The sequence below is a fragment of the Pleurodeles waltl genome, chromosome 5, assembly GCF_031143425.1.
Source record: "Pleurodeles waltl isolate 20211129_DDA chromosome 5, aPleWal1.hap1.20221129, whole genome shotgun sequence".
NCBI classification, from domain to species: Eukaryota; Metazoa; Chordata; class Amphibia; order Caudata; family Salamandridae; genus Pleurodeles; species Pleurodeles waltl.
Window position 1 is genome coordinate 1,695,748,536 of NC_090444.1, and position 27,087 is coordinate 1,695,775,622.

Here is a 27,087-nt window from a genome sequence, read left to right on the forward strand (position 1 = left end):
GATCTCGGCGGTATAACCCGCTGAGATCCGCGCTGGCGGGCAATAGAAGACTGCGGGGAAAAGGGACGTAACATTGACAGCGGCTCCAAATGGAGCCACCGCCAATGTTGGTGTGTGGCAGGTGCAGCAGCACCCGTCGCGCAGATCACTGCCAGTAAATCGGGCAATGACCTGCGCGATGGGGCATTGCACTGGGGCCCCTGCACTGCCCATGCCAAGTGCATGGGCAGTGCAGGGGCCCCAGGGGGCCCACGGAGCACCCCTTCCGCCAGCCTTTCCTTGGCAGGGGAACCCGCCAGGGAAAGGCTGATGGGAAAAGGGATCATTATCCGAAGGGCAGCACTGCTTGCAGCACTGCCCTGTCGGAAAATGATTCCCTCCACCGCCAGGCTGCCTGTCGGCGGCAGCCTGGTGGTAGAGGAGGGCCGCCATAGCCGACCCTCACTGTCTCCATTATATGTCGGGTCAGACCGCCATGTCGGTGGCGGTCTTTGCCCCCGCCACTGGCATGGTGGTCTGAACTGCCGTGGATCGTAATGACCCCCTAAATCTCAGTAAAGCCCTTAGAAACACACTAGCTCCAAGTAGGGCTAGCACAACGTCATTGACACAGTCATTCCCAGCAGTCCGACGCCACTCGCAAGGGAGTGCAGGAAGGTTATGGAGTTGCAGGGACTCCAGGCACAGTACCTTTGAAAACGATGAGGAAGCAAAGATGTTGCACGGAGTGGGGGACGTGAGGTGTCGCTGGAGCCAGTGCGCCATCAGTTCCTTACGGCTACCAGAGAGTTGAGGCATTGGTTCCTTACTGCGAGGCAGGGGAAGTGAGGCATTGGTTCCTTACAGTTGGAGGGGAGGTGATGTGGCGTCAGTGGTGAGGCGTCGGTTCCTTACGATCCTGCGGAGTTCGATGAATCCAGCAGGGCAAGATGTTGACTTCGCGGTGTTGTGATCACACCACTGTACCACAGATGCTGCGGCGGAGTCAGATGTCCAATACGTCGGGGACAAGGCACTCAGGACTCATGCTGGACTTTGGAGGTGCTGCAGCGGCATCGGGCCTACGGTGCCGGTGGTTGTTGCACTCAGCAAGGACCACAGCTCCTGGTGCAGGCAGAGGTGTGGAGTCGGACAGCAGCACAAGTTCCGAAGTTGCTCTGGAGTCGATGCACTTGGTTTCTTCTTAGTTTCATCAGAACTCACTCCCAAGGGCCCAGGAACTGGATTTGGCACCACTTGGTGAGTCAAGGCTCTCAGCAAGAGAACCCAGGTGCTGGCAGATGAAGTCTTTGATATCCCTGAGACTTCTAACAGGAGGCAAGCTCATGGAGAACCTTGGGAAGCAGGATGTGGGAAGCAAAGTCCAGTCCTTTCACTCCCAGGACAGGAGCAGCAAGCAGCAGGCCAGCACAGCAATGCAACAGCAGAGTGGCAGTCTCTCCTACAACATCTAACTCTCCTTTCTGGCAGAATGGCCTCAGTCCAGAAGGATTCTGAAGTTGTGGTCTCAGAGGTCCAATACTTATACTCATTTCTGCTTTTGAAGTAGGCAAACTTCAAAGGAAAGTCTTTGTAGTGCACAAGACCCTGCCTTTCCTGCCCTGACCCAGAGACTCCAGGGGTTGGAGACTGCTTGTGTAAGGACAGGCACAGCCCAATTCAAGGGGCATGTGTCAGCTCTTCCCACCACTCTAGCCCAGGAAGACCCATCAGGATATGCAGGTCAACCTCAGCTCCCTTTGTGTGACTGTCTAGAGTGAATTCACAAACAGCCCAACTGTCATCCTGACCCAGAGGTGTATTGCACAGCCAGGCAGAGGCACAAAATGGTTAAGCAAGAAAATGCCCAGTTTCTAAAAGTAAAACTGATTGATGCGGTTTCTCACTCTGTCCATCACCTGTGCTTGACAGGTAGGCTGTTCCCAGTGTCAATGCCGGGTGACCACAGGGGTGAGTGAGAACATGGAGGCAAACTGTCCCAGCAACTGGCGACAGTCCCTCTGCTGTTCTAGTGTCAAAGTATGGGAGAGATTCATGCCCTCTACTGACCCATCCTGCTCTTTGGCAGACTGGAGCTTGGGGAGAGGCTCACTTGCCTTTTCCACCCCATCATCTGTGACCAAGAGCATAGTCAACTCAGACCTCTCAAAATGTGGCTTGAGGCGGTTCACGTGCAGGACTCTCAAAGGGTTCCTAAAAATGTGCATGTCCACCAGGTAGATGGCATTGTTCCTGCACTCCTTCATCTCAAAAGGCCCAAACCAATGGTCTTGGAGAGCACAGGGTGCTAACAGGGCCATCATCCACACCTTCTGGCACCTAGAGTGGTATTCTGGTCGTACCAAAGTTTCATATCCTCCCGGCTAGCTTCCAGACTCTCCTGGGCGAGCTCCCGGAAGCGAGCTGTCCTGTTCCTGAAGGCCAGCATGTGACTGAATACATCCTGGGGTCGCTAATTGGGAGCTTGCTCCCAGCCCTCCTTCACCAAACTGAGAGGCCTTCTCCTAGGGTGCCCGTTTAGAAGTTCAAAAGGGCTGAAGCCAACCCCCTTATGAGGTACCTCCCTGTAGGCAAACAACATGCATGGTAACAGGAGGTTCCACTTATGTCTCATGGGTTCGGAGAGGCCCATAATCATGCCCTTCAGGGAACGGTTAGATCGATCAACCAACCCATTGCTTTGGGGGTGATAAGGCATGGTGAGCTTGTAGGTAACATTCCCATATGGACTTCATGTACAACAACATGAAATTGGTACCCCGGTCAGACACCACCTCCTTGGGGAAACTCACGCGGGTAAAGATCCCCATAATTACCCTGGCCATGGTGGGCGCAGTCACTGTCCTCAAAGGGATAGCTTCCGGGTACCGCGTGGCATAGTCCGCCATGACCAGGATAAATCTGTTGTCCATGGCTGTCTTGGGATCCAGAGGCCTCACAATGTCAATGCCCACCCACTCAGAAGGGGTGCCCACAACAGGAAACGGCTGAAGAGGAGCCTTGCACCTCTTCCCAGATTTACTACTTGCCTGGCAGGTTTGACAGGTCCTGCACTAAGCATCAGAGTTTTTCTTCATTTGGGGTCAATAAAAAGTGGGCGACAAGCTTGTCAAAGGTCTTGTCCTGCCCCAAATGACCTGCCATTGGCACATCATGAGCCAGACCCAGTAGGAAGGCTCTGAAACACTGGGGTACGTCCAGCACACAGGCTGCCCTAGGCTTACTATACATGAAATCTTTCTCCCAGTAAATCAGGTGAGATCCAGAGGTGTCACCAGATGCCTGGGCTTCGCTTGCTTCCGAAGCCCCTCAAGAGTGGGGCACACTTTCTGCACTGCACAGAACTCCTTCCTGGTGGGGTCTCCTTCCCGTTGCCAATGGGTCAGCTCACGTAGGTCCCCCCATTTCGGCCATTTCGTACCCTGTAGATTCTGTGGCATCCCCCTCAGGTTCAGCCTCCTCCCAGACCATGGGTTTCCCGTGCCCCTTGCCCCTCCTCCTCCTGGCAGGCACCTGGGCTATTGTTTCAGGCTCCAGGTCCTTCTGATCTCCCTCTCAGGCAGCCATCGACCGGGTTGTCATGCACACCCACTCTGGCAATCCCAACATTTCCAAGTGCGACCTGAGCTCCACCTACTTCCAGGCGGTATGTTCCAGGTAGTTCCCTAGCAGATAATCAACAGGCATGGATGGACTCACAGCTACCTTCAAGGAACATGAGACACTCCCAATTCAAAGGGAACCTGAGCTAGCAAACATTGGTGCTCACTATTGTCTACTGCAACAACCTGGTGGACCACATTAGGGATTACCTGCTCCTGCAACACCAGATGACAGCGGACAGTTGTCATATTGGTTCCTGTGTCTCTCAGACCCTCCACCAGCCTCCCATTGATGGTCACCCACTTCCTGTACTTCTTAGTATTGTCAGGCATGAGAGTTCTCTGGAACACCTCGCCCTCATCCAGGGAGACTAGGGTTAACTCAGCTGGCTCCCCACCACTAACTGAGGCCAACTCTTTCCTATGCGCTACACTGGCCACCCCGTGTGACTGCCCACCAGTGGGGGGCTGGGCCTGCTTGGGGAACTTGGATCTCCCCGTGAAATGCTCTTCCTGACCACAGGCAAAAGGCAGGCAAAACACTTCAGGGGTTCCTTCCCTGCAGGCTTTCCTGGAGGGAACCAACTATTCTTTTCAACAGGGAGTAGGGAATCCTCACCCAGGGACCCTGTTACTTACCCAATGGTCCGCCTCCTGAGCAAGCTTCCGGAGGTCAGTAAGCCTGCTGTCAATCAAGTGCTTGTTGCAGCTCTGGAAAACACAGACTAGACAAGTGCTCCCAAACAAACAAATTGTACAGCCTCTGATAATCTGTTGCCTCACTGCCCTTTAATCAACCATCCAGTGCTCTGCAGAAGGAATCCATACGCTCAAGCCAGGTCTGGGAATCTAGTTTCCTACTCTCCCTGAATTTCCTCCTGTACATCTCTGGTGTCCGGCCATACCTATTGAAAAGGGCACGCTTCATGGTAGTGTCGGTGAGCTTGCTACCTGCCCCTAATGCCAACAATGTGTCCCTTCCTTCCACGGAGAAGTAGTTCCACAGGTCCGCCCCCTAATCTTTCTCGGGGATCCCATGCATGCGGAGAGCTGCCTCACAGCCCTGAAACCACCTGTGTATGCCATCCTCCTTATTGTACTCTTTCCCTAGATTCTTGGGAAGATGCACCCTTCTCTCAGACTGCACTGATGAAACGTTGCCACCATCTGTGCTGGCCTTGCCTATCAAGGCCAGCTCCTTTAAGCTCAGCTTTTGAGCTAAAAGCATTTTCTCTTTCACCATGGCGATTTTCTCTCTCTTTTGAACCTAGCTAGTTCCAACTGAAGCTCCATCTCATGCTTTAGCGTGAGCTTCTCCAGCTTCATTCAAAGCCTCCTGGCCTCCTGGCTGTCATCCAGCTCCTCTGGGGTTAGACTTCTTGAAGAAACACTGCTGCTTGCCCTGTAAGGTGACTTCCTCCCAGGCAGATGGTTATCCACCAAATCCTCATACAGGGTCTCCTCCTCTCTCTAAACAACAACATTCTCCTTCTCTGCGTGCTCATCAGCCTCATTTGCTGCCAACCAGGCCCTCAGCACCTTTTGCAGCTCTCCTTTCTAGTGAGGCCTTTAATAGGACACTTGAGCTCCTTACAGAACTTTCTGAGTTGTGGCACCGAATAGGTTTCCAGCCTCTCCTTCTCAAACACCAAATCTGCAGCAACTGCTGATGGCTCCCCAGACTGAGACATGATTGTGGATAATCCAAAAGTTGCAAAGTTTCTAGAAGGCAAAAAGAAGAGAAGGGCAAAAAAACAGTATGTGGTTGCGTAATGGTCTGCGATATGGAAGTAGTATACACCAATCACCGTATGTCAAGTCCAATCCTCACTGCTGATCACCAATGTTAGAAATGGGGTCTCTAGTTGGCAGTGGTTTGCACCCTGTCCAAGTAGGGACCTTCACTCTAGTCAGGGTAACGGGGCCACACAGCTAAGATAACCCCTGCTCACCCCCTAGGTAGCGTGGCACAAACAGTCAGGCTTATCTCAGAGGTAATGTGTAAAGTCAGGAGTCGGTCCAGTCGAATGGCCGATCATCCACCAGTTCAGTAACTGTTGGCACTGCTTTTGCACACACACACACACATATATATATATGTATATATTCACTGAAAAAAAACAAAGGTTACAGGGACGTTATAGTTAGGTTCTGAATTTACTCATACAAAACCATAGAAATTCAGCAGTTATAGTTGTTCTCTCTAGTAACTATAACTCGCACCCAATGGTAACTATAACTCACACCCTTGACATGCACAGTTTTCTTATCAATAATTTTATTGCAAATGTTGCAGTGATAATATCAAAGATGCCATACAACATCTCATCAATGATATAATATGTGAAGTAATTAGCTGTGCATGGCGAAGGCGCGAGTTATGGTTACCTTAGGGGGCAAGTTATAGTTACTTGGAAGAAACTGCTGAATTTCTATGATTTTGTACAAGTAAATTCAGAACCTAACTATAACATCCCTGTAACCTTTGTTTTTTTCAGTGAATCTCTATGTTTGTTTTTTTAACGTAAAGTAACTGTAATTACTATACGTTATTCCAACCACCGCCCTTTGGTGTGCACAGCAGGGATTGGTCGCAAGGCCTGGCCTGCAGCCAGGCCTGGCAAACAAACCCTTACAACCACCCAACCCCATGCTGCGAAGTCCTTTGGGTGTGCACAGTGCAGGTTGGCCACAGGGCCTGTTTCTGTGTGTGGGTGCGTGAGTGTTTGAGTGGGTCTGAAAGTGAGTGTGTGAGACTAGTGAGTACCAGTGTCTGAGTGGGAGTGTGAGTGGGCACATGAGTCTCCTTGTGCATGTATGAATAAATGAATTAGTGTATGAATGTGTCTGAGTTATTCTTTCAAATGTTTTCACATTCGCAAATATTCTGTTCCTTGAAGAAAACTATATTAGTTTCTCTTGCCAATATTATTGTATAGGTGAATAAAAGGATTGCATTAAAAGATAGATTGTGGTTGTCTATGCATGTGAGAATGACACAGATGTATTACATTCAGGAATACTGGTTACATTGTTGATTTAATGCATTCCTTGAAGATGTTAGTATTATTTTAACCAGGTTTAAATCTTTCACAACTGTGTTAGGGTAGCCATTGTTTTCATCTTCTAGATTAAGTGGCACCCATGCTTTCATGAAAGGGTCTACATTATCTCATTGGCTGACATGAATAGAGGCATGCGTGTTACACTGGGCACACCCAACTCTCTAGGTAGTAGAGGGTTACAAGTCTCCACCTGCATCAAATAATGCAAGCATCCGACAAGAAAGATTTAACATTATCCTGTGGTAGAACATGTGTTCACAACAATATCTGTTGGATATGTGTGCGCACCAGCTTTAAAACGATAAATCACCTTTGGCATCCAGTGCGCCTATACTTTTCTGATGCTCACTTACATGTCAAAAGCCAGATCTCTGGAGAATATTATTCCTGTGTATGCGCAGACACAAAAAGTGGTCTTCTCCAACAGATGAACATTGTGCATTATTCAGGTTGCATTAGAATCTAATGGAGGTTCACTGCAATGCGCACACCTGCCTCAAGCGTGGCCCCCTCAGTAAGTATGGGCACTAACACAATAAAAAGCACAGCAATGATCATTTATATAGCACAACCAAAATCGTCTCTTGGCACTCAAATGAAAGATTTTATTATCATCTAACTCTTTTGTAACAAATTGCTCCGCCTCAGAAGGATGGCCACAGATGAATCTGAACTTGTAACCTGCAGGTCTCTCATCCAGCCTACAGAGCAATGGTGCTCTCGGGGATAATATTTGGATCTCTTGTTCCTTCCTTACTGTGATACGTATGTTGACCTTACCTTTGGTGAATTCCAGGACCTTTTTACTGAAGTCCTCCTCCTTGTAGTTGAAGCCTGCAGCCGCCCCCAGCTTTGCAGTCATCTGAAGTTTTTCTTTGGCGCCTGCTGTAACAATGGGTATCGCTCCTGCTAATCGGGTCAGCTGGATTGCTGCTGTACCTACACCACTGGCTCCAGCATGGATCAACACAGTTTCTCCCTTCTGCACTTTGCCTGCATTAAACGGTATGAATGATAGTAGATAGTTATCTGCTATGCATTATCAGAGTGACTTCTAATGTAGAAGAGAAGCTCAATATAACAGCTAAACACTAACTCATATGTTTAAGTAGTCACTGTGTCTAGAGACACCCAGTTGATGCTCTTAGACACTCACCAATGGAGGACCAGATGTATTAATAAAATACTGAGAGATTAATAATTCACTCATGACCACAATGCTTTATATGCTGCAATTTGCTCAAGCCCTTCAGGCAGCTGGCCTTTCGGGATTATGTCTGATGTCAAACATCCTATCCAGCCCCTTTCTGGTCTCCTCCTATGGGTTTTGTAGGCACTTCTACCCTTCGACAGTTCACGATCTGTACTATACACCTATGTGTTTCTGCTCTAGAATGATAGAGGAGATGGTTGGTGCCCAGTGCTCTACAGAAAGGTATGCACATTTAGTCCTTAACATGGAAAATAAAATCATTTGAGATTTTAAAAGGCCCAAGAGAGAGTAACATAGGGTCAACTGAGGGCAGCAATGAAAAGGCAAAAATATTTATTGTTGGGCCATAAAAACAAATAAAAAATAATGCAGGAGTTGAGGGGTACAACACCAGCTGAGCCTGACATGGGTTATCCCATGCACAATTCAAGGTACCACTAGCATGAAGAAGAGGATGATAATTCATACCTTGTCCTGCAGGATTGTACTAAATTAACGAATAGTAAGTATAGATTAGAGCAGATCGCCTTAAGGAACTCTTGATCAAATAAGAAACAAAAATCATTGTAATAGGGAGGAACTAGGCTGTACCGGTCAGACCCTGACCAATATCGCCCAGTACATATAAAACAGACTATCGTAGCAGGTAGGTAGTGCTTTCACAGCAATTGTGATGTATAAATGTGGTGGTAACAGGTATGACATACAACAAGGTTTGTTAGTATGGCCTAATAAAAGGAGGCAATGAATGCAACACGTGCAGTGCTGTGATGCATTATGAGTAGTTTCCAATAGTGATTAAGCACCTTTGATCATCCAAGAAACCAATCGGAGCTACGATTGACTTTTTGAACTTTATCAACAAACTCCACATATACTGGAATGATTTCCTAGGTTTCTTTAAGTCAATGTTTGAAGGGGTTACTGCTGGTTATACTTATTTTCTCGCCTCAAAAGAGCAAAACCCACTTCCATTTGGTAGTCTTCAATACCAGAAAGTGGTCACTGATTCCTAACCCACGCTGTCCATCTGCTCACCAGTGCTCCCATAGTTTGCCTTCTAAAAATGTTCGAACAACTAAAGAGAGCAGCATTCGGTCTAAACTCTTCCTCCTCAGTGATTAAGGTACACTCTGGAGTGGCAGTTCACCTTTGCTAACAAGAGGCTCCCTAGTTTCCTTACTTTACATGCTTGGCTGGTGAAACTTAGTCAGAACAATGTTTAGACAGCTCTGGCAAGTGTGCCACACACTACCCAACTTGTGGTTCTCCATCTCTCATTGTACATTTCGTACCACACACATCACAGGGGCAGCAAAACAGTTCATCTGTGATAAACGCAGTGTCAGAATGGAGAGTGTAGAGGCTCCAAGCCCCATCCCCTAATGTACTCATGTTGTTCCTTTGGCAAGATCACAAATGAGAACTCTCAAGCATCAGGCTCTAAACAACTGGTATCCAGTTGTCAAGAGAAGTGCAGTCGTCAGCCTTGTGTTGGAGTCTCTCTAGTCACGGAGGCAAACCATCGTAGTGTCTGTCCTTTTCAAACTTAATTCGCGATGGCTCAATTTAACCTAGTAAAACTAAGCTGAAATGCATATTAACTGGAGCATGTGGCACGCCGTTCTTGAACTATTCACTTCCTCACATCAGCCACCTAGAACTCAATGCCATTTTCCTGAGATACACATCCTTCATTTCTCTGCTCTTGTGAAAAATATTTTGAAGTCCTAATGAAAAATAGAGAAGCAGTGTTTTTGCTGAACAAGCATCGAGGGACACTGTCTCATCCAGTTTGTAATCTAGAAGATACTTAAAGCAGATTCTATCATGCATCACAAGAATGGGTGTTAAGTACCATTGCATTACAGATAGTCTTCAAGAACAGAGGATTTCCTTATTAGATGTTTTTTTGTCACTTCTTGCCCTAAGTGTGCCATTTCTTCTTAAAGAGTAGTAGAAGAGTCTTTATGCCTTTCCACAAACTCCTCTCGTATATTTAACCAGCTGGATACCAAAACAACAGCAATTTAAACTTGTAGTGCTTGTCCCATTTTTAATGTTGGGTCAGTCTTGCTCTACTGCAGGACACATTTCAAGATCTGCGTCAGGTTCAAGATCTACCAGTTCACTAAAGGAATCTGACATTTCACTTCTCCATTCCATTCTGAACCTGACAGGCTGGTTCATTCCACTTCTGTATTTAAAATCCTGGTTACTAGTTCTGCTAGGAAACCACCAACTGAGATGCAATATAAAAGCAAGTGGCTTAATGTCTGCTACTGGGCTTTGGATGAAAACTTGAATCCTTATTAAACTGCATGTCTGGCAAAATAAGCTTAGCATATTCTTGCAACAAAGCCACTGTGGTCCTCTTAGGCACACCAGATAATACATTTTGAATTAAAAATGAGGCACTTATCAATCGTTTCAAAGGATTGTTGCATCTTCATAATTCCATTAAAATAACTGCCTTAAATCTGGTCATAGCCATTTCCATGCAAAAATTGTTTGAGCAGACAGCTTCCTGCAACACAAAATTACTAACATGAAAAACAGCTTCTCTGGAGACAATCTTCTCTGCCACCGCAATCAGTGATCATCATATTCTTTGCTATAACAGCCTTTGTTGGACAAGGAAATGGTGATGACTGCTTCTTTTACTCCAAAAGAGCTCACATTTAATTTAAATCCCCCTGCATTTCAGCCTAGACCGTATGCATCGCCTAGTGAGGAAACTGCACAGATTTAGCATTTCAAAAGCACCGAAATCCTAAATAAAAGAAAAGATTAATGTATACATCATTGATGTGTACATCATACAATGAATGATACAACAGCTCAGCCTCTTTGCAGATCAAGCACATTTCACTAAAGCAAAGCTGGAACTGGTGGTCTTTAAAATCCAGGTACCTACTGCAGACAATTCTAGGACAGCAACATGTATTACTCCTAATGCTTTCTGTAATGATGTTTTCCTGACGTGTCTTCCAGGAAAGGTGCACCTCTCATCCAGAAAGTTCTGCACATCTGACTGGATTCAAGTGTGGTCAGACATATGTGCAGCTCTACCCCAGAATATGAATTAAGATTCTCAACCAGTTGAGAAGAAGGGCAAGAGAGTAAGCAAAAATGACCTTAATGAAGATCGCAGTACTCTTACAAGCTTGCAAGGTGAAAAGGGAGCCGCTAAGGACGGTTGGTGCACAAGTGGGAGCGGGTTCCCGCAAACCGAAAGACACATAAGCCCCCCTGAAAAATTCTGAGTGTTCTTCTGAGATTTGATTTGTTGTACTTGCGCTTGCATGCAATCCCAACTCACTGTGAAAGATTCAGGACGAGGGCTAAGAATATCAGAATTATAATGGCAGTGATATTCCCTAATTGTGCGTATCAAGGGTGTGCTTATCACACAATATGCTTGTAAGTGAATGTTGGGCTACAACAAAATGAAGCAGATAAGAAAGAGACATCGGGCAAGAAAGCTAGAATGAATGGCTCACTGACCTCTGGACCTCAGACAGAAAGGCTGCTAAATGTATTTGGGGTAAGGAGGGGCCGGGGCTAATTACTGACAGGTTGGAGAGTACTGATGGCATAGCAGCTGAAGATGAGAGATAAAAGCTTCTAGAGAGAGTTTTTGGCATCCAACCCAAGACCTTAAAGTACTGTGTGCGCATATGTGTGTGTGTTGGGTGCTAATTCTCTAATCTGAATCACTGTGGCATGTTGATGTGTACTGAGCCAGTAAATCATTTGCTGAAAGTACACTGCTGGCAACGCTATTTCATTTCTTTGATCAGGGGTTTATGATTCGGTGCGCCTTGAAAAGAAATAGGTAATCCTAGTGTAAGGTCACTGCGCCTGCCCAAGTTAATAATGTACACTTGGGAGTGAAACACAGCTTGAAAGGGAAGCCAACTCCATGACCCGCACACAACAAAATGCCCAATATGTCCTGCTCAGATATGTGCAGAACGGGTGTGCACATGCTAAGCAAGGACAGCATTCAATTACTATTTCACAAATACAAGGACCCAGTGACCTCCGGAGCACTTAGAGGAGACGACCTCGGTGAAGGACACATAATGTTAGCCTGTGACCTACAGGGATACAGCGCAGGGAACGCGCGATGTCCAGATCTTCTGTTATTATTTTGCCTTTTTATTTATTTATTTAGATGTTTATTAATTATGAGTCTAATCCAGGCTTCTCCAACAAGTAGCTCATGAGCCACTGGTAGGCCTCCTGCTACCTGTAAGTAGCTCTCCTGGAGCCCAGCCTACGAAATTAGAAGCTTTTGCTTGGCTGAATTAACATACATATAACACAATTAAGAGTGTCTATTTACAACGAAAATGTGTTTACTTTCAGAACTCAAAAGCTGATATTTGAAGAAAAATGGCTGAATTTCCAAAATATATTTATAGCTGATATTTGAGTGACAAACGTTGTGGCATTTGGGAGACTTCTTACAAATGTTATTACTTTGTTACTTGGCTGTTAAGTATTACCGTGTAGGGCCTTCCTTGTTACCAAAGCCGTTTTTAGATTACGGCTGGCAACCGTGCCTGATGCACTGAGGTGATCGCTGGTAGTAACCTTGCAGGTGGGGGCCACTAGTGCAATTTATCTGATGTGGATACCATTGCAACACTAATGAGATTAGTAGCTCTCAATGAGGTTCACTGAAAATAACTACTAAAGGGGCACGGAAGCACTTTACATAAAAAACCTTTGGCTGTTATAGATACAAAATGAGGGGCGTACATGTTTACACTGAGTCATTCAACCTCTGAGCCTGCAACATAGGTGGTTTGTGGTTTGTTGCTAGATGGGAGATCCTGTGTTGCTGATGGGGGTGGATGACTGAGTGGAGAAATATGTGCGACCCTCTTACTGAATACTTCAAGATGCAAAGATATCTGGAACCCACTGAAGCGGTACTTTGTAGATCAGGAGCAGACCTCTGAGGATACTTCATATATTTACCTACAACAGTAGGCGATTGGATGATTCTGCCAATTTGTGATCATATTAATAAGTCTGTTGGTAGTATGACACATATCATATGGTTATCTGTTGTGATGATGATGTTTACCATTCGGATGTAATGTCTCTTGCTATTGTATTCTGGAATGTTGCCTCAAAATTTAAAATACATTTTTATTTATGAAAATACAGAAAATACATTACTGGTGACGTGTAATATCGTCCTATAGTGCCTATGGCACCAGAACCCACAGTGGCGTGGCAATACTGGACCATATTACTAACACAGTTTCACATTATGCATAAAATAAATAAGTATATACCTTGATATATATATATATATATATATAGAGAGAGAGAGAGATAGATATAGATATAATAGAGATAGATAGACAGACAGACAGACAGACAGACAGACAGACAGACAGACAGATAGATAGATAGATAGATAGATAGATAGATAGATAGATAGATAGATAGATAGGAGAGAGGGGGAGATGAAAAGACAGACAGTTAAGCTGTAATTCCCTGGATGGCACCAGAACCCCCAGTGGCGTGGCAATACTGGACCATATTATTAACACAGTTTCACATTATGCATAACATAAATAAGTATATACCTTGATTATATATATATATATATATATAATAGAGATAGATAGATAGATGGATAGATAGATAGATAGATAGATAGATAGATAGATAGATAGATAGATAGACAGACAGACAGACAGATAGGAGAGAGGGGGAGATGAAAAGACAGACAGTAAAGCTGTAATTCCCTGGATGGTATGGTATCTTACCTACAAAATGCAGCAGCTGGTAGGCAGTAAGCCATCCTTCAGGGATGGAAGCCGCCTGAGCATGAGTGAGGCCCGCAGGGATGGGCATCACGTACCCCTCTGGCACTGCAGCATATTCTGCATTGCCACCTCCGGCCATCAGTGCCATTACCAGATCCCCGCTCTTCCATCGCCCCTCACAGCCAGGCCCAAACCCAGCCACAATGCCAGCAGCTTCGAGTCCCAAGAGTTCGCTGGCTCCTTTCGGTGGAGGATACTTCCCCTGCCTCTGTAAAGAATGCACATGTGCTGCATACATTTAGTATTTCTAACTTAACCCTTTATATATAGTTACTCGAACAAAATATAATGCACATTCTGTGACTTCCAACTGCTGGCATGTTTCCACAGGTACGTTTCTATTTCCCTTGCAAATGATTTTGCATTTCATGCTGTCGTTTTGTTGTGTATGGCATAAATTCTCACTTTCAAAATCACCTAGTGAGTGTGAAGAGTGCGAAACTGACATCACTCACGTGCATTCACTAAAATTTTTGTAAAACTGATTAGACATTTGCTCTTCCTAAACCTTGTGAAAGACCTGGTAAATCAAATTATTGTGTATATCTGTTCTGGCTGAATTTAAGCTTGAAACTGCACTTTTTTTTGCACAAAGCAGAACGTTTCAATGAAATTAAATAGCTACTTAATTCTGTTGTACATCCATTCAAAAGGCACGTGCACAGACCACTCAACTATATTTGAGAATTCAACTAAAACCAACTGAACTGGGGGCTTCCTGGGCAACTGAAAAAAGCGCCTAAGCAGAAGAGGCTAAACGGAGGGAATTAATGCCATCAATGTGGGCAAATTACGAGGCAATGCCATCATCCCAGTTAGAGAACGGTTAAATTAGGATGCGAAAATAAATACTTAAGATATAAAATGGGCCTGCTAGGCATGACCTGGACAGCTGCACTGATGGATTCATGGCATGTAAACAGCTGCTGTTGTCATCTTGTTTTCTCGAATTTGAAAAAACTATAAATAAAGTATTTATTTTTTTAAGATATAAAATGAACTCACGAGCCAAGCATGAGGCTGGCTCGTGCTTACACCTTTGACAGGCCTCGCGGCTATAAACTCCAGGGGGCGCTGTAGCATAACGCTCTTATGGCCATGGTTGTAAATATTGTACATTTTGTAACAAGACATCGTGTTCTTCCTCTAACGGAAGTACATTTACATTACAAAATCAACGAAGCGAGGTTAGTTTCAGAGGAAAAACAGCTCAATATATAACTTCTGATTCTCTCAGCCACACCACAGAAAAAACTGGTGACAGATGGCTGTGTGGTTGTAATAAGGTGTTTATTCCTTTTATCTGTAGAGAAACACAGCACAAAACAAACTTCTGATATTTGAACAGTTCTCTAAAATGGAAGGGCACTGTTACTATCAGAACGGAAAGAAAACAACTGGATTTCGGTAGCAGGTGAGTAGCAGAGTGACACATCAGTACAAAAACACACAGTAACATTACTGGGAAAATCAACAGCCGGCTGTGGCACGCTGAGTAGCTTATTGAAGGATCTCTACCTGGAGGAGGTCTGCTCTGTTGAGAGCACTGGCATGCACCTTGAGCAGGACTTCCCCTTCTTTAAGTTTGGGTTTGGGGACTTCCTTGATGTACAGATTTTCTGGGCCACCTGGAGTGTCAAAGAAAGCTGCCAACATCGATTCTGCAGAAACACAAGCATAAATCTCATCTCAACTGGTAGTCCTATGAAACGAGTTTAAAACACACAAGGCAAGTATCTCAATCTTAACTTCCTACAGATTAAAGCATCCTGTTGGATTTTGAACACTCAACAATCAGATTTGGTAAACTATGTATCGATTAGTGAGATCTTGCTCTTTTGTGTTTGGAACATATGTTTGTCCATATGGCTACAGATTGCATCTAACTCAGAAATGTCCCACTCTTCAGTCACGTGCATAAACTGTGCCTTGCTCCAACTTCAGGTACTAAAGCTAGTCTTAGCCTCCCGCCAGATCCCACTGCTTCAGTTTACTACTGGTAATTGGGGCTCTGGGATGTTTTTTTAATTACGGACCTATCATCAATGTGTTATTGTAGAGGTGTATCTGCATGAACGGCCCATGAGATTCACATGAGAGCACTTCTCTTCTGGGAAGGGAGAGTCGATTCCTGCTGCAAGATCAATCAGCCTAAACCTCTCTACAAGTCATACAGTCACCACTAGTGCTGAAGGAATCCAGCATGCATCATTCTGGATGCTTCAGGTGATTAGCAGGTCAGTGAAGAATAGGGTCATTAACCACCCCCCACCCCACCCCCCCACACAAGATCTCTAGTCCACTCTGGCATGGATATAGGCTAGGAGGAGACCTGAGGTGGTTCCATTTACTTGGAAGGGAAAGCCTGCACTCCAATGGGGCCCCAGCAGCCATTCAAAGTTGCCTGAACACTATCGGCCCCCACGGATACTTCTGTGTGCAGGACAGAAACTGCCTGAAGCCGGAGCCTGGCAGAAGCGCAGATCAAGGAAATGCGTTATCAAGAAGGAATTACAGACAGAGAAAGGAGACATAGTAGGTGGCCTTGCCTGGCTCCTCATGTCAGGTAGTTCCCTGACATTAACATCAGGTGAAACACTTCACGGGTGGAAAAGAGCTCTCTGAGGTAGACATTTATCTTACTGGACAAAGGAACCCACCTTCCACGGGGAGTGGCGATCACAGCTTCCAATCTACCGGGGAGTGTGCAGGGCACATACAGCATTGTAGCCGGGGTCGCTCTCTCTGTTCGTGTGCACTGAGGGACAGAAGATGTGGGCTGCACAGCTATTCTCTTCCAATTCACACTGTGCGAGTGGAAGCCAGAAGGGTGCCTGCACCCACTGTACTTGAAATGGAGGGCGGCCACTGCACACCTTTCATTAGGGAAAGCTGGAGACTCCCTGTATTCCCATCCAGCTTGTGCTGCTCTGCTTGCCCTTGGGTTTGCTAGAAAGGTGGGAAATAAACCTGTGCTACATATCATAGAAATTTACAAACACGCAAGTGTGTCCCAGATATTATAGATGGCGCAGCTATTTGGGGCTATTGCGATAGCTCAAAACTACAGCAGAGAGAGAATCCCTTCTGTTGACGTCAGCTGGAACTCCCACCAGCAAACATGCACTTTTGTGCACATGAACAGCTGGGTCTTACCCCGTTGAGGATCATATCAAACTTGCCCCCCTCTTCCTTTGGATTTCCCTATGGGAAACTAAGCAGGCTCACCTGATTCATAAGGTCATGATGCGATCGGGGCCTTCAAATTCCATGGTTGAGATATATCAAGGATATTGTGGAGGCCCTGGGTAGACCAGACCTGTCTACGTCTCCATATTTGTTTGTTAAGGGTGATGGAGTAAAGGTAAACAAATATGTAATTCTCCAGGACGAACCGAGAAGCGAATGAATTGAAAAAGCCCAGTGTGAGGCATTATGTTATGTCCCAAACCTGTGTTGGTATGGAATTATACTTACATTTTGTGAAAACTGTGTGGGAAAGATCACCGTTAACCAAATTCTGGCTAGGGACAACCAGGAATTACTTGTGCTTTCCTCTCAGTCAATACGATTCAGTTTTATCTTAACCTGTCCTTGCAATGAGGTCGTACCCACACACTGACACACTTTTTATTTTTCTACAAATAGTATGCGCCTTTGGAATGCAAATTTCTATTGCCAGTTCTTAAATTGCATGGTTTGTATCGGCACAAACATGCACTTTAATTTTCGTGCATGCTGTCCATCCCCTTGGTGTCCTCTGTTGGGCGTTTCTCGAAAAATGCAATACTGTGCGTAATTCGTTGAATTTTTTAAGATCTGTTATTATTTTTCTATGCATTTATTACAAATCACACGTAGCACAAAATTGAATTTATCCTGTTTTGTGGGCAGGACCATTCTAGGTTCTTCATGATTCATGCAACCCACACCCGGTTTCTGGGCTGCAATGGTCGTTCAGCTCAGAGATTCGCCAAGGAATAACACCGGAATAGAATTGGTTTGACTGCATGGACAGAGAACGATGTGTGTTTTTCCCTCATATGATATTGGGCTGTGGCTTACCAATGCACAGTACAGCGGACATTTATTCCCCCATCCCTCTTGAGTAGATAACCAGAGAAGCACTGAAAAGCGATTTCTGCTCTGGTTAACTGGGGAGTGAAACGTCAAAGGTGGTGCCTTGCCAGTGGCCCCCTACATACTTATTTACCCCCATATAGTCATTTACTTTCTAGGGGGACACGCATTGCCTGTTTTCAGTGTCACTCCCCTCAGCCAGGATTCCCGGGTGGGTTCTCTACGTAAAGGCCTGGAGACAATCAATTCAGAACCATTGAAACCATTTTTCTATGGCTTATGGCTCAAGAGTTATGTTGGTAACTTAACTGATACCTAAACTAGTGTACTTCTGGGGCTGGTTGCTATTGCATGTCTCAGAAGTACCACGGGTTTCATGATTTCAACTGATCAGTTCCAAAATACAGATTAAAGCTGCTTTGCTCTAGGAACTTTTAGGCAAACAATTTGAGCCCCAGCTTGTCCCTTGACCTGTGACCTTAAGTCACGTGTTACTGACAGTGACAAATGTAGGCCCTGTATACGGATATCTCATTGACTAAACAAGCTGTGCAACAAGTTAGGCAACCAGCAAGCCCCCTTTCAGTGGTTGGGATCCTCAGGTGACAACTGAGCACTGAGTTTGACAGATTAGTAGTAGACTTTAAGGTAGTATCTGAAGCTCCCTGAATTAACTTCCTTGACCACTAGCAGACTGTTAAGAGCAGGACGAATGGCAAGGACAACATAACCGAACGAGACACACTGTTACACCCTGCCTGGCACTCAGACTCACTCCACAAACAGGAGCAAGGAAACTGCACCAGCTAATAAACCAGGAGACACAATGGGATGAAAAGAGTTCTGAATGCTAACGGCCCTTCCCCTGCAGGATAACACCGCCCACAGAATGGAATATTAAATTGACTATTACTGCATCATAAAGATTTCATATCTCAGCTGCAGAACCATTTCATACTGGAAATAAAGACCTACTATTGTCTAAAAATATACAACTCTGGATGCTTACTGAGTTCCAACCTCAAATGTAAACCAGCATAAGAAAAGCCAATGGGTGTGGTGGATTGTGGGGGGTCCGTGGGGCCCCAACCAGCAGAAATAACAAACTCTGTTTTAAGCAATTGGAGTATTATTTGAGGGGGTGAGTGACCACCTCAAATATTAACCACAATCCTTGTCAGAATGAACCTCGAAGACAACAAATTAACCCGAGCTTGACCCACTGGTAGCAATGGCACAGAGTGGACTGGCTCAACTTAGAGGTACTGTGTGAAGGAGTTATGCAGTACTCAAACAGTAATTAAGTTAGAACCCAACAAAAGAAACATCCTAAACCAATTAAGAAAAATAGAGTAAATTGTAATAAATAAATTACACCAAAATGACAATAATCCAATAGTAGAATTGGAGTTAATAATTTTTAAAGTTTCAATGTGGAAATAGTGCCAAAAAGTGTTAAGCGCCAACCAAGATCATCCGGATGCGCATGACTTGGACAAGAGTAAGTCTTAAAATCTGACTGTGATAGAGCACAGATCGGATATAAGGACCATGTTCATCCTGGCCATCATCATATAAACTTTATTCGGTTATAATCATAACCATTAAAGTATACAGTACAAGAAAATAAAACCTTACAACAATAATCTGAAATGAATTAAATACATATTACAGTTAAGACAATAGAATCAGCGTTTAAATCCCTACAAGGTAACAACACCAAGGTCATATGACCAAAATCAGCAAGGACAAAGTTAATCGTGCTTAGAATACCTCAGTCTCATTGCAGGTCGAACTTGCCTAAAATTCACAGATTTAAATAAAGGAATAATAAACATTCTCCTAGGTAACCAAAAGTGACTGCAAAACATAATAAAGTGTAGGGTGTCCTGCAGAGACACATTGTCGCTGGGACCCAAGGAGCCAGGCGGACTCCAATCACTGGAAAGCGGGCAACAAATAATGCAATATATTGAATATGAACCTTGTTAACAAAAATCCATTCCTATCACTTTTAGATAGATAAATAGGGTTCCATAGTCTGAACCGTTCTTAACAGCGTGTGCCCCCGTACAAAGGGTTCCATGAGTTCCATCTGCTCTCTATGTAACATCTTGCGATCCAAAAAGGGTCCCTCACCCATTTCAACTCAGTAGTAACGATGGCCTTGGGACTGCGAAATAAATCCTCTCTACTCAGGCTACTGAAAGACTCCTTGACATATGCGACCCACGGGATTTTAGCAGCATGGTTGAGTAACAGACAGTCCTCAAGGATCAGCCTGTTCAACTGCAAATCCTCCCTAGTCCAAATCGTAATCCAGCATAGCAGCGGCCTGAGAGCAATCATATCCCCAAAATACTTAACTCCTAGTTCCTCATGCACACAGAATGCTAGAACATTTCGGTGACTCCTCAGCAAGCGCCTTAAAAACATATTTTCAACGTCTGCAGGGCATCAACCCTCGTGTGTCACCAGAGATTGCTATCCATAAAGATCTTGACAATGGACTTGGCCTGATAAACCTCGGACAGGGCACAGGGCGGGCTAGACCCCAACCTCTGGGCAAACCTGCTAACGGCTGTATTGACCTTGACAAACTTTTATTTTTTGTAAGCAATCAGGGGTTTCCAGTTTCTACTCGAGTCAAAGAGGACCCCAAGATAGGTAACAGCCAGCACTTTGGCCAAGATGTGATTACTCACCTGAAAAGATTTCGTTCTGGTAGACCGCAGACCCACTACAATAATCCAGGCTGCCCATAAAAGCTACAAACTTATTCAGTAACAGCTGTAGGCCAATAGCAGTCCTGGCCATCAGGACTGCGTCATTAGCATAAGGCAGCAATGGGAGCAAACTCGCCCCTACCTTTGGGCAGTATGCCTCCATCGACAAAGGATTTGCTCTACCCCGTTTACATAAATGATGAACAAGAAAGGGAAAAGAATGTTGTACCCCTGGCGTACATCCCTACCAGTTCTAAATGCTTGGGTACAAGCAGAGCCCTGGGTGTACCGAACAGATGCTGACGTACCTGCATGTAAATCTCTTAGAAGAAGCACAATATCAGGGTCCACCTCCATTGGGAGAAGCGTACTCCACAACTTTTCACAATCAACTCCGTCAAAAGCAGACATGAGATTCCTAAAAGCCAGGTGGATAGACGTCGACCGAGAAACCGTTATATATAAATCCAAGCACTGGTCAGTCGTTGATCTACCTGGCCTAAAGCCATATAGTAACTCAGAAGTTACATTATTCGCCTCTGCTCACATCATTAACCTGTCTAAGAGCACCCTTCCAAGAACCTTCACAACAGCGACAATCAAATAAATCAGCTGGTAACACTGGGATTATCTTTGTCCCCCTTCTTGAATACAGGCCGATTACAGAGGTAGACCGGGAAGGTGCTGGACCTTTCCTCACTGCAGCATTTAAAACCTTCGTCAACACTGGACCCCAAATCTCAATATCACCCACAAACAGGTCAGGGGGTATTCCATCCCAGCCAGGGGCCTTATTCCGTGAAAGGGCTCAAATACCTTGGATAACTTCCTCTAGTGCAATACGAGGGTGCATCTCCCACCCAAGGCCACATCTACCTCAACACTACCCAGCGCATACGCACAATTATAAACCCCTTCAAAATGGGCTGTCCATTGGTGCTCTGTGATGTGGCGACACCGGGCTGAACCATTATCTTTAGCAATGCAGGGCCAATTTGTTAAATGCCAGAACAAAGACCTCTCTTTACTGGCACAAGCATGAACCAGATCCTGCCAGGCTTCCTCTCTAACAATATTTTTGCTAGTCGTATGTTCCAGTTCATACGCCTTGAGACAAGCAACAATGAGGTCTTTATCTCTAGGCACCCGCTTTAGAGTTTCTTTCCAACTACATACAGCCTTGAAGCAATTGTGATCAAACCATTTAGATTCATGTGGCATGGTCATCCTCAAAGGCACCCTAAGTAAGGCTGAGACCCTTGGTGCAAAACCCTCAAAGACAGATAAAATTGACCTGCTTCAGGAGGTTTGATTCAGACATGTTACAAACTCGAGCCAATGAGGCAATGTGAAAAGGATTTATGCAGTATTCAAACCGTAATTAGGTCGAAACCCAACACAACAAAAATCCCAAACCAATAAAGAAAAATAGAGTAAATTGTAATAAATAAATGACATCAAAATAACAACAATCCAATAAGTAGAATTGGAGTTATGAATTTTTAAATTATGAATGTAAAAATAGCACCAAAAAGTGTTGAGGGCCAACCCCGCTCATCTGGTTGCGAATGAGTGGGACAAGAGTACGTTTTATAGGCTGACTACAATGGAGCACAGGTCAGATATAAGAACCATGTTCATTCTCGTCAAAAAATTAACTTTATATTTAGAAACTTTTACGGATAATGTCTTCAGCAGGGGAAGGCAGCAAGATGTGAAACACGTTTTATGTGCATCCGTGCATACAATCATGTTCCAGTATCATCCCCGGCGGCAGTGGAAAACTGCTACTGGGAACTAGTGAAATAGTTAGGTTGGTCAAACCATAAAAAAGAAGAAAATAACATGTCACCTTCTTTGAAAACAAGATATCAGTATCTTACTCAAAACCGCCACACAAAACAATGCAGTCTTATCGGGTTTTCCAATTTTGTATTTTAAAATTGAAAAAATGTGTAATGTCAAGCAATAAGGCAAAAGCATGAATGTACTGTAGATATACGGACCCTATAAGAATGAACATTTTTTTATGTGGTTTATTTAGTACAACTTCCTGTGACGATTCCAGGGTCAAATGTTGTAAATTAAAGTGTACTTTCTGGAAAAGTATCAAAAGCGAGTATTAAAGCAGCTTCGGGCTCATGGACGCTTGCATTTGCACTGTTTCATTATGAATCTAAGTGGCCTAGTGGAGTCGGCCTTGTCCTCTATGTTAGCTTAATACAGCTCATCGAACTGAGAATTTAGTAGCTCATGGCAAGGTCCATCGAGACAGCCAAGGCTCGGTGGGGCATACGACGGGGTAAGGGAATGTATGATCTTGTACTCTTATTCCCAAGAAATGGGATAATTAGAGGGCCTCGCGGAACGTTAGACACGGCATTTTGCAAATGATCTAATAACCAGGAAGTGCTCGTGCAGGGAGGGACAATGGAAGCCTTACTTCGTGCAACAGTAGAACTTTAGATGGTTGCACGATTGGATTATTCTATCCGTATTTTTATGTATTTATTTAGGAGGCTATGCGATTTATGCACCCACATCGGTTTTATTGTGGGATTGTGTTAACAGTTTTTGTATTTTATGGGCGTTTTCTCCTCTTATTGTAATTTGGTGCAACGATTTTAATTAATCATGCAATAAAAATTTTCATACTCAGACTTTCTGGAAAACGTATAAGTTGGTACCCGTCTACCTAGGAGACAGTAACGTTAGGTCAAATCAAATCAAATCATTAGCATTTATAAAGCGCGCTACTCACCCGTGCGGGTCTCAAGGCGCTAGGGACAAAGGGGGTGGTTATCGCTGCTCGAACAGCCAGGTCTTTAGGAGTCTCCGGAAAGCGGAGTGGTCCTGGGTGGTCCTGAGGCTGGTGGGGAGGGAGTTCCAGGTCTTGGCCGCCAGGAAGGAGAAAGATCTCCCACCCGCCGTGGAGCGTCGGATGCGAGGGACGGCGGCGAGTGCGAGGCCAGAGGAGCGGAGGGGGCGGGTGGGGACGTAGAAGTTGAGGCGTCTGTTGAGGTATTCCGGTCCCTTGTCGTGGAGGACTTTGTGTGCGTGGGTGAGAAGTCGGAAGGTGATCCTTTTGCTGACTGGGAGCCAATGCAGGTGTCTCAGGTGTGCGGAGATGTGGCTGTGGCGGGGTACGTCGAGGATGAGGCGGGCTGAGGCGTTTTGAATGCGTTGCAGGCGATTTTGGAGTTTGGCGGTGGTCCCAGCGTAGAGGGTGTTGCCGTAGTCCAGGCGGCTCGTGACGAGGGCGTGGGTCACGGTTTTTCTGGTGTCGGCGGGGATCCAGCGGAAGATCTTGCGGAGCATGCGGAGGGTGAGGAAGCAGGCGGAGGACACGGCGTTGACTTGCTTGGTCATGGTGAGAAGGGGGTCCAAGATGAAGCCGAGGTTGCAGGCGTGGTCTGCGGGGGTCGGTGCGGTGCCGAGGGCCGTCGTCCCAGGCGGACGGGGTGTTGCCGAGGATGAGGACTTCAGTTTTTTCAGAGTTCAGCTTTAGGCGGCTGAGCCTCATCCAATCTGTGACGTCCTTCATACCCTCTTGTAGGTTGGTCTTGGCGCTGGCGGGGTCCTTGGTGAGGGAGAGTATAAGTTGGGTGTCGTCGGCGTAGGAGGTGATGATGATGTCGTGCTTGCGTACGATGTTAGCGAGGGGGCTCATGTAGACATTGAAGAGTGTCGGGCTGAGTGATGAGCCTTGAGGTACGCCGCAGATGATCTCAGTGGGTTCTGAGCGAAACGGAGGGAGGTAGACTCTTTGGGAGCGGTTTACGAGGAAGGAGGCGATCCAGTCCAGGGCCTGGTCTTGGATCCCGGTGGAGCGGAGGCGGGTGATTAGGGTGCGGTGACAGACGGTGTCAAAGGCAGCCGAGAGGTCGAGAAGAATGAGGGCGACTGTTTCACCGTTGTCCATCAGGGTTCTGATGTCGTCTGTGACTGAGATGAGGGCGGTTTCAGTGCTGTGGTTGGTTCGGAATCCGGTCTGTGAGGGGTCGAGCAGGTTGTTGTCTTCCAGGAAGGTGGTCAGCTGTTTGTTGACGGTGAATCAATACGGTGCATTAAATGGAGTATTGTTGTAGAAAGGCTGCTGTGTATAGAGGAAAATGCACCCTCTCCACCTCAAGGCCACATTTATTTTATTTTCTAAATTTTGTGAGTTGCATATGGCGTGTACATGACCCAAAGGTAACAAAGAACATTCTCCTTTTCCCACTGTAACACTACCCACAGCTGGGCTCGTTCATTATAGCCACGTAGTATCTCCGCACCTAACTAAACTAGAAATTGGTGCAACTGAGTTTCCCAGGTTTTGATGGCAACAATGGAGCACATATTATTAATTTAAAAAGATTACAAATGAAGCCGCAATGTATTAAAAAAATAGCGAACATGTGGTCGGCGGCCGCATGAATAGGCTCTCTCAAGATTTATCAGTCGAGAAGGATCCAGGCATAACAGTCATGATGCTGGAAAGATGCTTTAATTTAATTTATTGTTGCCCAGATCAAACACGCACAGCACGGAAGGTACCGGCGCAGAACGCACAACACAGGAGGATTCTAAACCCACGCTCCTCTCTCGCATGCAATCTGAATGACCACATTATCCTTTTCGTCTTATAAATGTCAATCTATTTCATCAATTTATTAAGAGCAAATCACAAGTACAAAATATCGCGATTAATCCAAACTAAAATTGCAAACGGACTCATTACGCGTAATCTTAAAGAATGTAATATTGTCGTTAGCACGTACTCGCGGTACAACTAAAATGTAAAAACATTAGTTTTCAATGAACACGGCGAGGTATGAAAGCGGGAGAAAGGGTGAGGGCGGTGGAGTCATCGTATTTAAGAGCCTTAAAATAAACTTCTGAAAATGTAACTTCTGAGATATGTGCAGTGGAAAGTTCGCACGTGATCAGTGGTAAGGCACATATGCTTCACAAACACTGGAACGACTGCATTTGTCACGTGATGTTGCATGTAATATAAGACCTGAAACTGACTGGCACCGTCGCCAGAGAACAGCTCACCTCCCATCTCGCCTTCTCGCTTTACACAGATGCCCCCGAAAGCTTCATCCGGCAGATGTGCAACTGGGAGAACTTTCACTTCGGGATTCGGGGCCCTCCCTGCCTGGCCAGCGGAGTGAACCATTTCAATTACTAAAAAGGGGGAGCCCGACCTGCAGCACAAATAAAGGATTTTGCACACCGAGGAGTTTAAATTGGCACTTACCTTACATGAATTATTGACAAACATTAGTTGTTAGTTTGCTTCAAGGCTGATGATTCTTTCGTTTCGAGCTCAGACGTTTCTTCCGATTCACCCTCTTGTGAAACGGAGTGGTTGCTCCCTGGTCTTGGAGGCTTGCCTCAGCCTCAGTTCACTCTCACAGCAAACACAACGGGCGTGTCTGCATAACAGATGAAAAGACGTTGATACTTATTCAATGATTTTGTAATATGATTTAATGAAGTTTTGTTTTGAAAGACGTGAGATATTATACATTGTTCTTATGCAGGGGTGCATAACAGATGAAAAGAAGTTGATACTTGTTCAATGATTTTGTAATATGATTTAATGAAGTTTTGTTTTGAAAGACGTGAGATATTATACATTGTTCTTATGCAGGGGTGAGTAATTTGCCCAGAATCACATGGTGTTAAGTCGAGGCTAAGACTCGAATCCAGTCCCTGCTCTCAAGTAGCAAGCATTCCTCACATCACCTTTTGCGTGTTTGATGTACCACCCTAAGTGGCAACTGCTGGACGCTGGCTCTCTATATACTATTTCAAAATGAGCTATAGTGTGAACAGAGTCCAGGGGTTCCCCAGAGGCTTAACAGAGGCTAATGCTCTCTTTTGTGGGAGTGTGGGCAAGCAAGCAACACAGGACTGGCCTGGCGCAGAGCTCAAAGTTGGTGTCGGGCGTTCAATGGACTCCGATGGAGACTGTGGGCACTTAGAAGCAAACAGCTGGCAGGTAAGTACCCGCAACTTCAGGGCAAAGACCTGAGAGGTTTAGGTCAGAACCGGGGGTCGGTGGGCCATATGTCAGCTCTAAACACACGTCACCTTTTTGTAGCAGGAGTCTTGAAGCTGCAGAAAGATCGGTAGGGCTGGGGCCAAGTAAGTTGTCATCTGGAGTCTTCACTTCTGGGGTCGGCTCTTCAGTCCTCCTTCTTTTTCTTCTTCTTCTTGGGGTCACCAGAATTCTGAAAAGCAAGGTTCAGTGGTGCCCCTAAATACTAGATTTAGGGGCGATACAGGGGTGAGAGGGCAGTAGCCAATGGCTACTGAGCTAAGGGTGGCTACGCCCTTTCTATGCCCGCTTCCTTTGGGGAGGAGAGGACATTCCTATCCCTATTGGCTACTCTCCTTCAAAGCAAGATGGAAGATTCTGCAAGGAGATGGTCACTTCAGCTCTGGGCACCCTTGGGGTGGTCCTAGCTGCAGTGGTCACTCCTTTTTGTTTTTCCTAATTTTCCTGCCGGATGTCTTCCAAAAGTGGGGCTTGGTCCGGGGGGCAGGCAT

At 45.5% G+C, this 27,087-nt stretch overlaps 1 protein-coding gene across 2 annotated transcripts in view; it reads right to left on the reverse strand.

Moving 5' to 3' along the window:
- The window catches only part of TP53I3 (tumor protein p53 inducible protein 3), a 41,936-nt gene extending 16,015 nt beyond the window's left edge, over nucleotides 1–25,921 (reverse strand). Inside the window, exons 1-4 of one of the 2 annotated variants that reach the window (XM_069236029.1) lie at nucleotides 25,790–25,921; nucleotides 15,254–15,396; nucleotides 13,676–13,943; nucleotides 7,448–7,660 (exon numbers count right to left, since the gene is read on the reverse strand). In XM_069236029.1, the coding sequence (XP_069092130.1) occupies nucleotides 7,448–7,660; nucleotides 13,676–13,943; nucleotides 15,254–15,391 (619 nt within the window). In that variant the 5' untranslated portion in view covers nucleotides 15,392–15,396; nucleotides 25,790–25,921. Of the gene's footprint in view, nucleotides 1–7,447; nucleotides 7,661–13,675; nucleotides 13,944–15,253; nucleotides 15,397–25,584; nucleotides 25,681–25,789 lie in introns of those variants that run through there. The other variant, XM_069236030.1, reaches the window with a different exon arrangement.
- Between the last annotated feature and the right edge of the window lie 1,166 nt (nucleotides 25,922–27,087).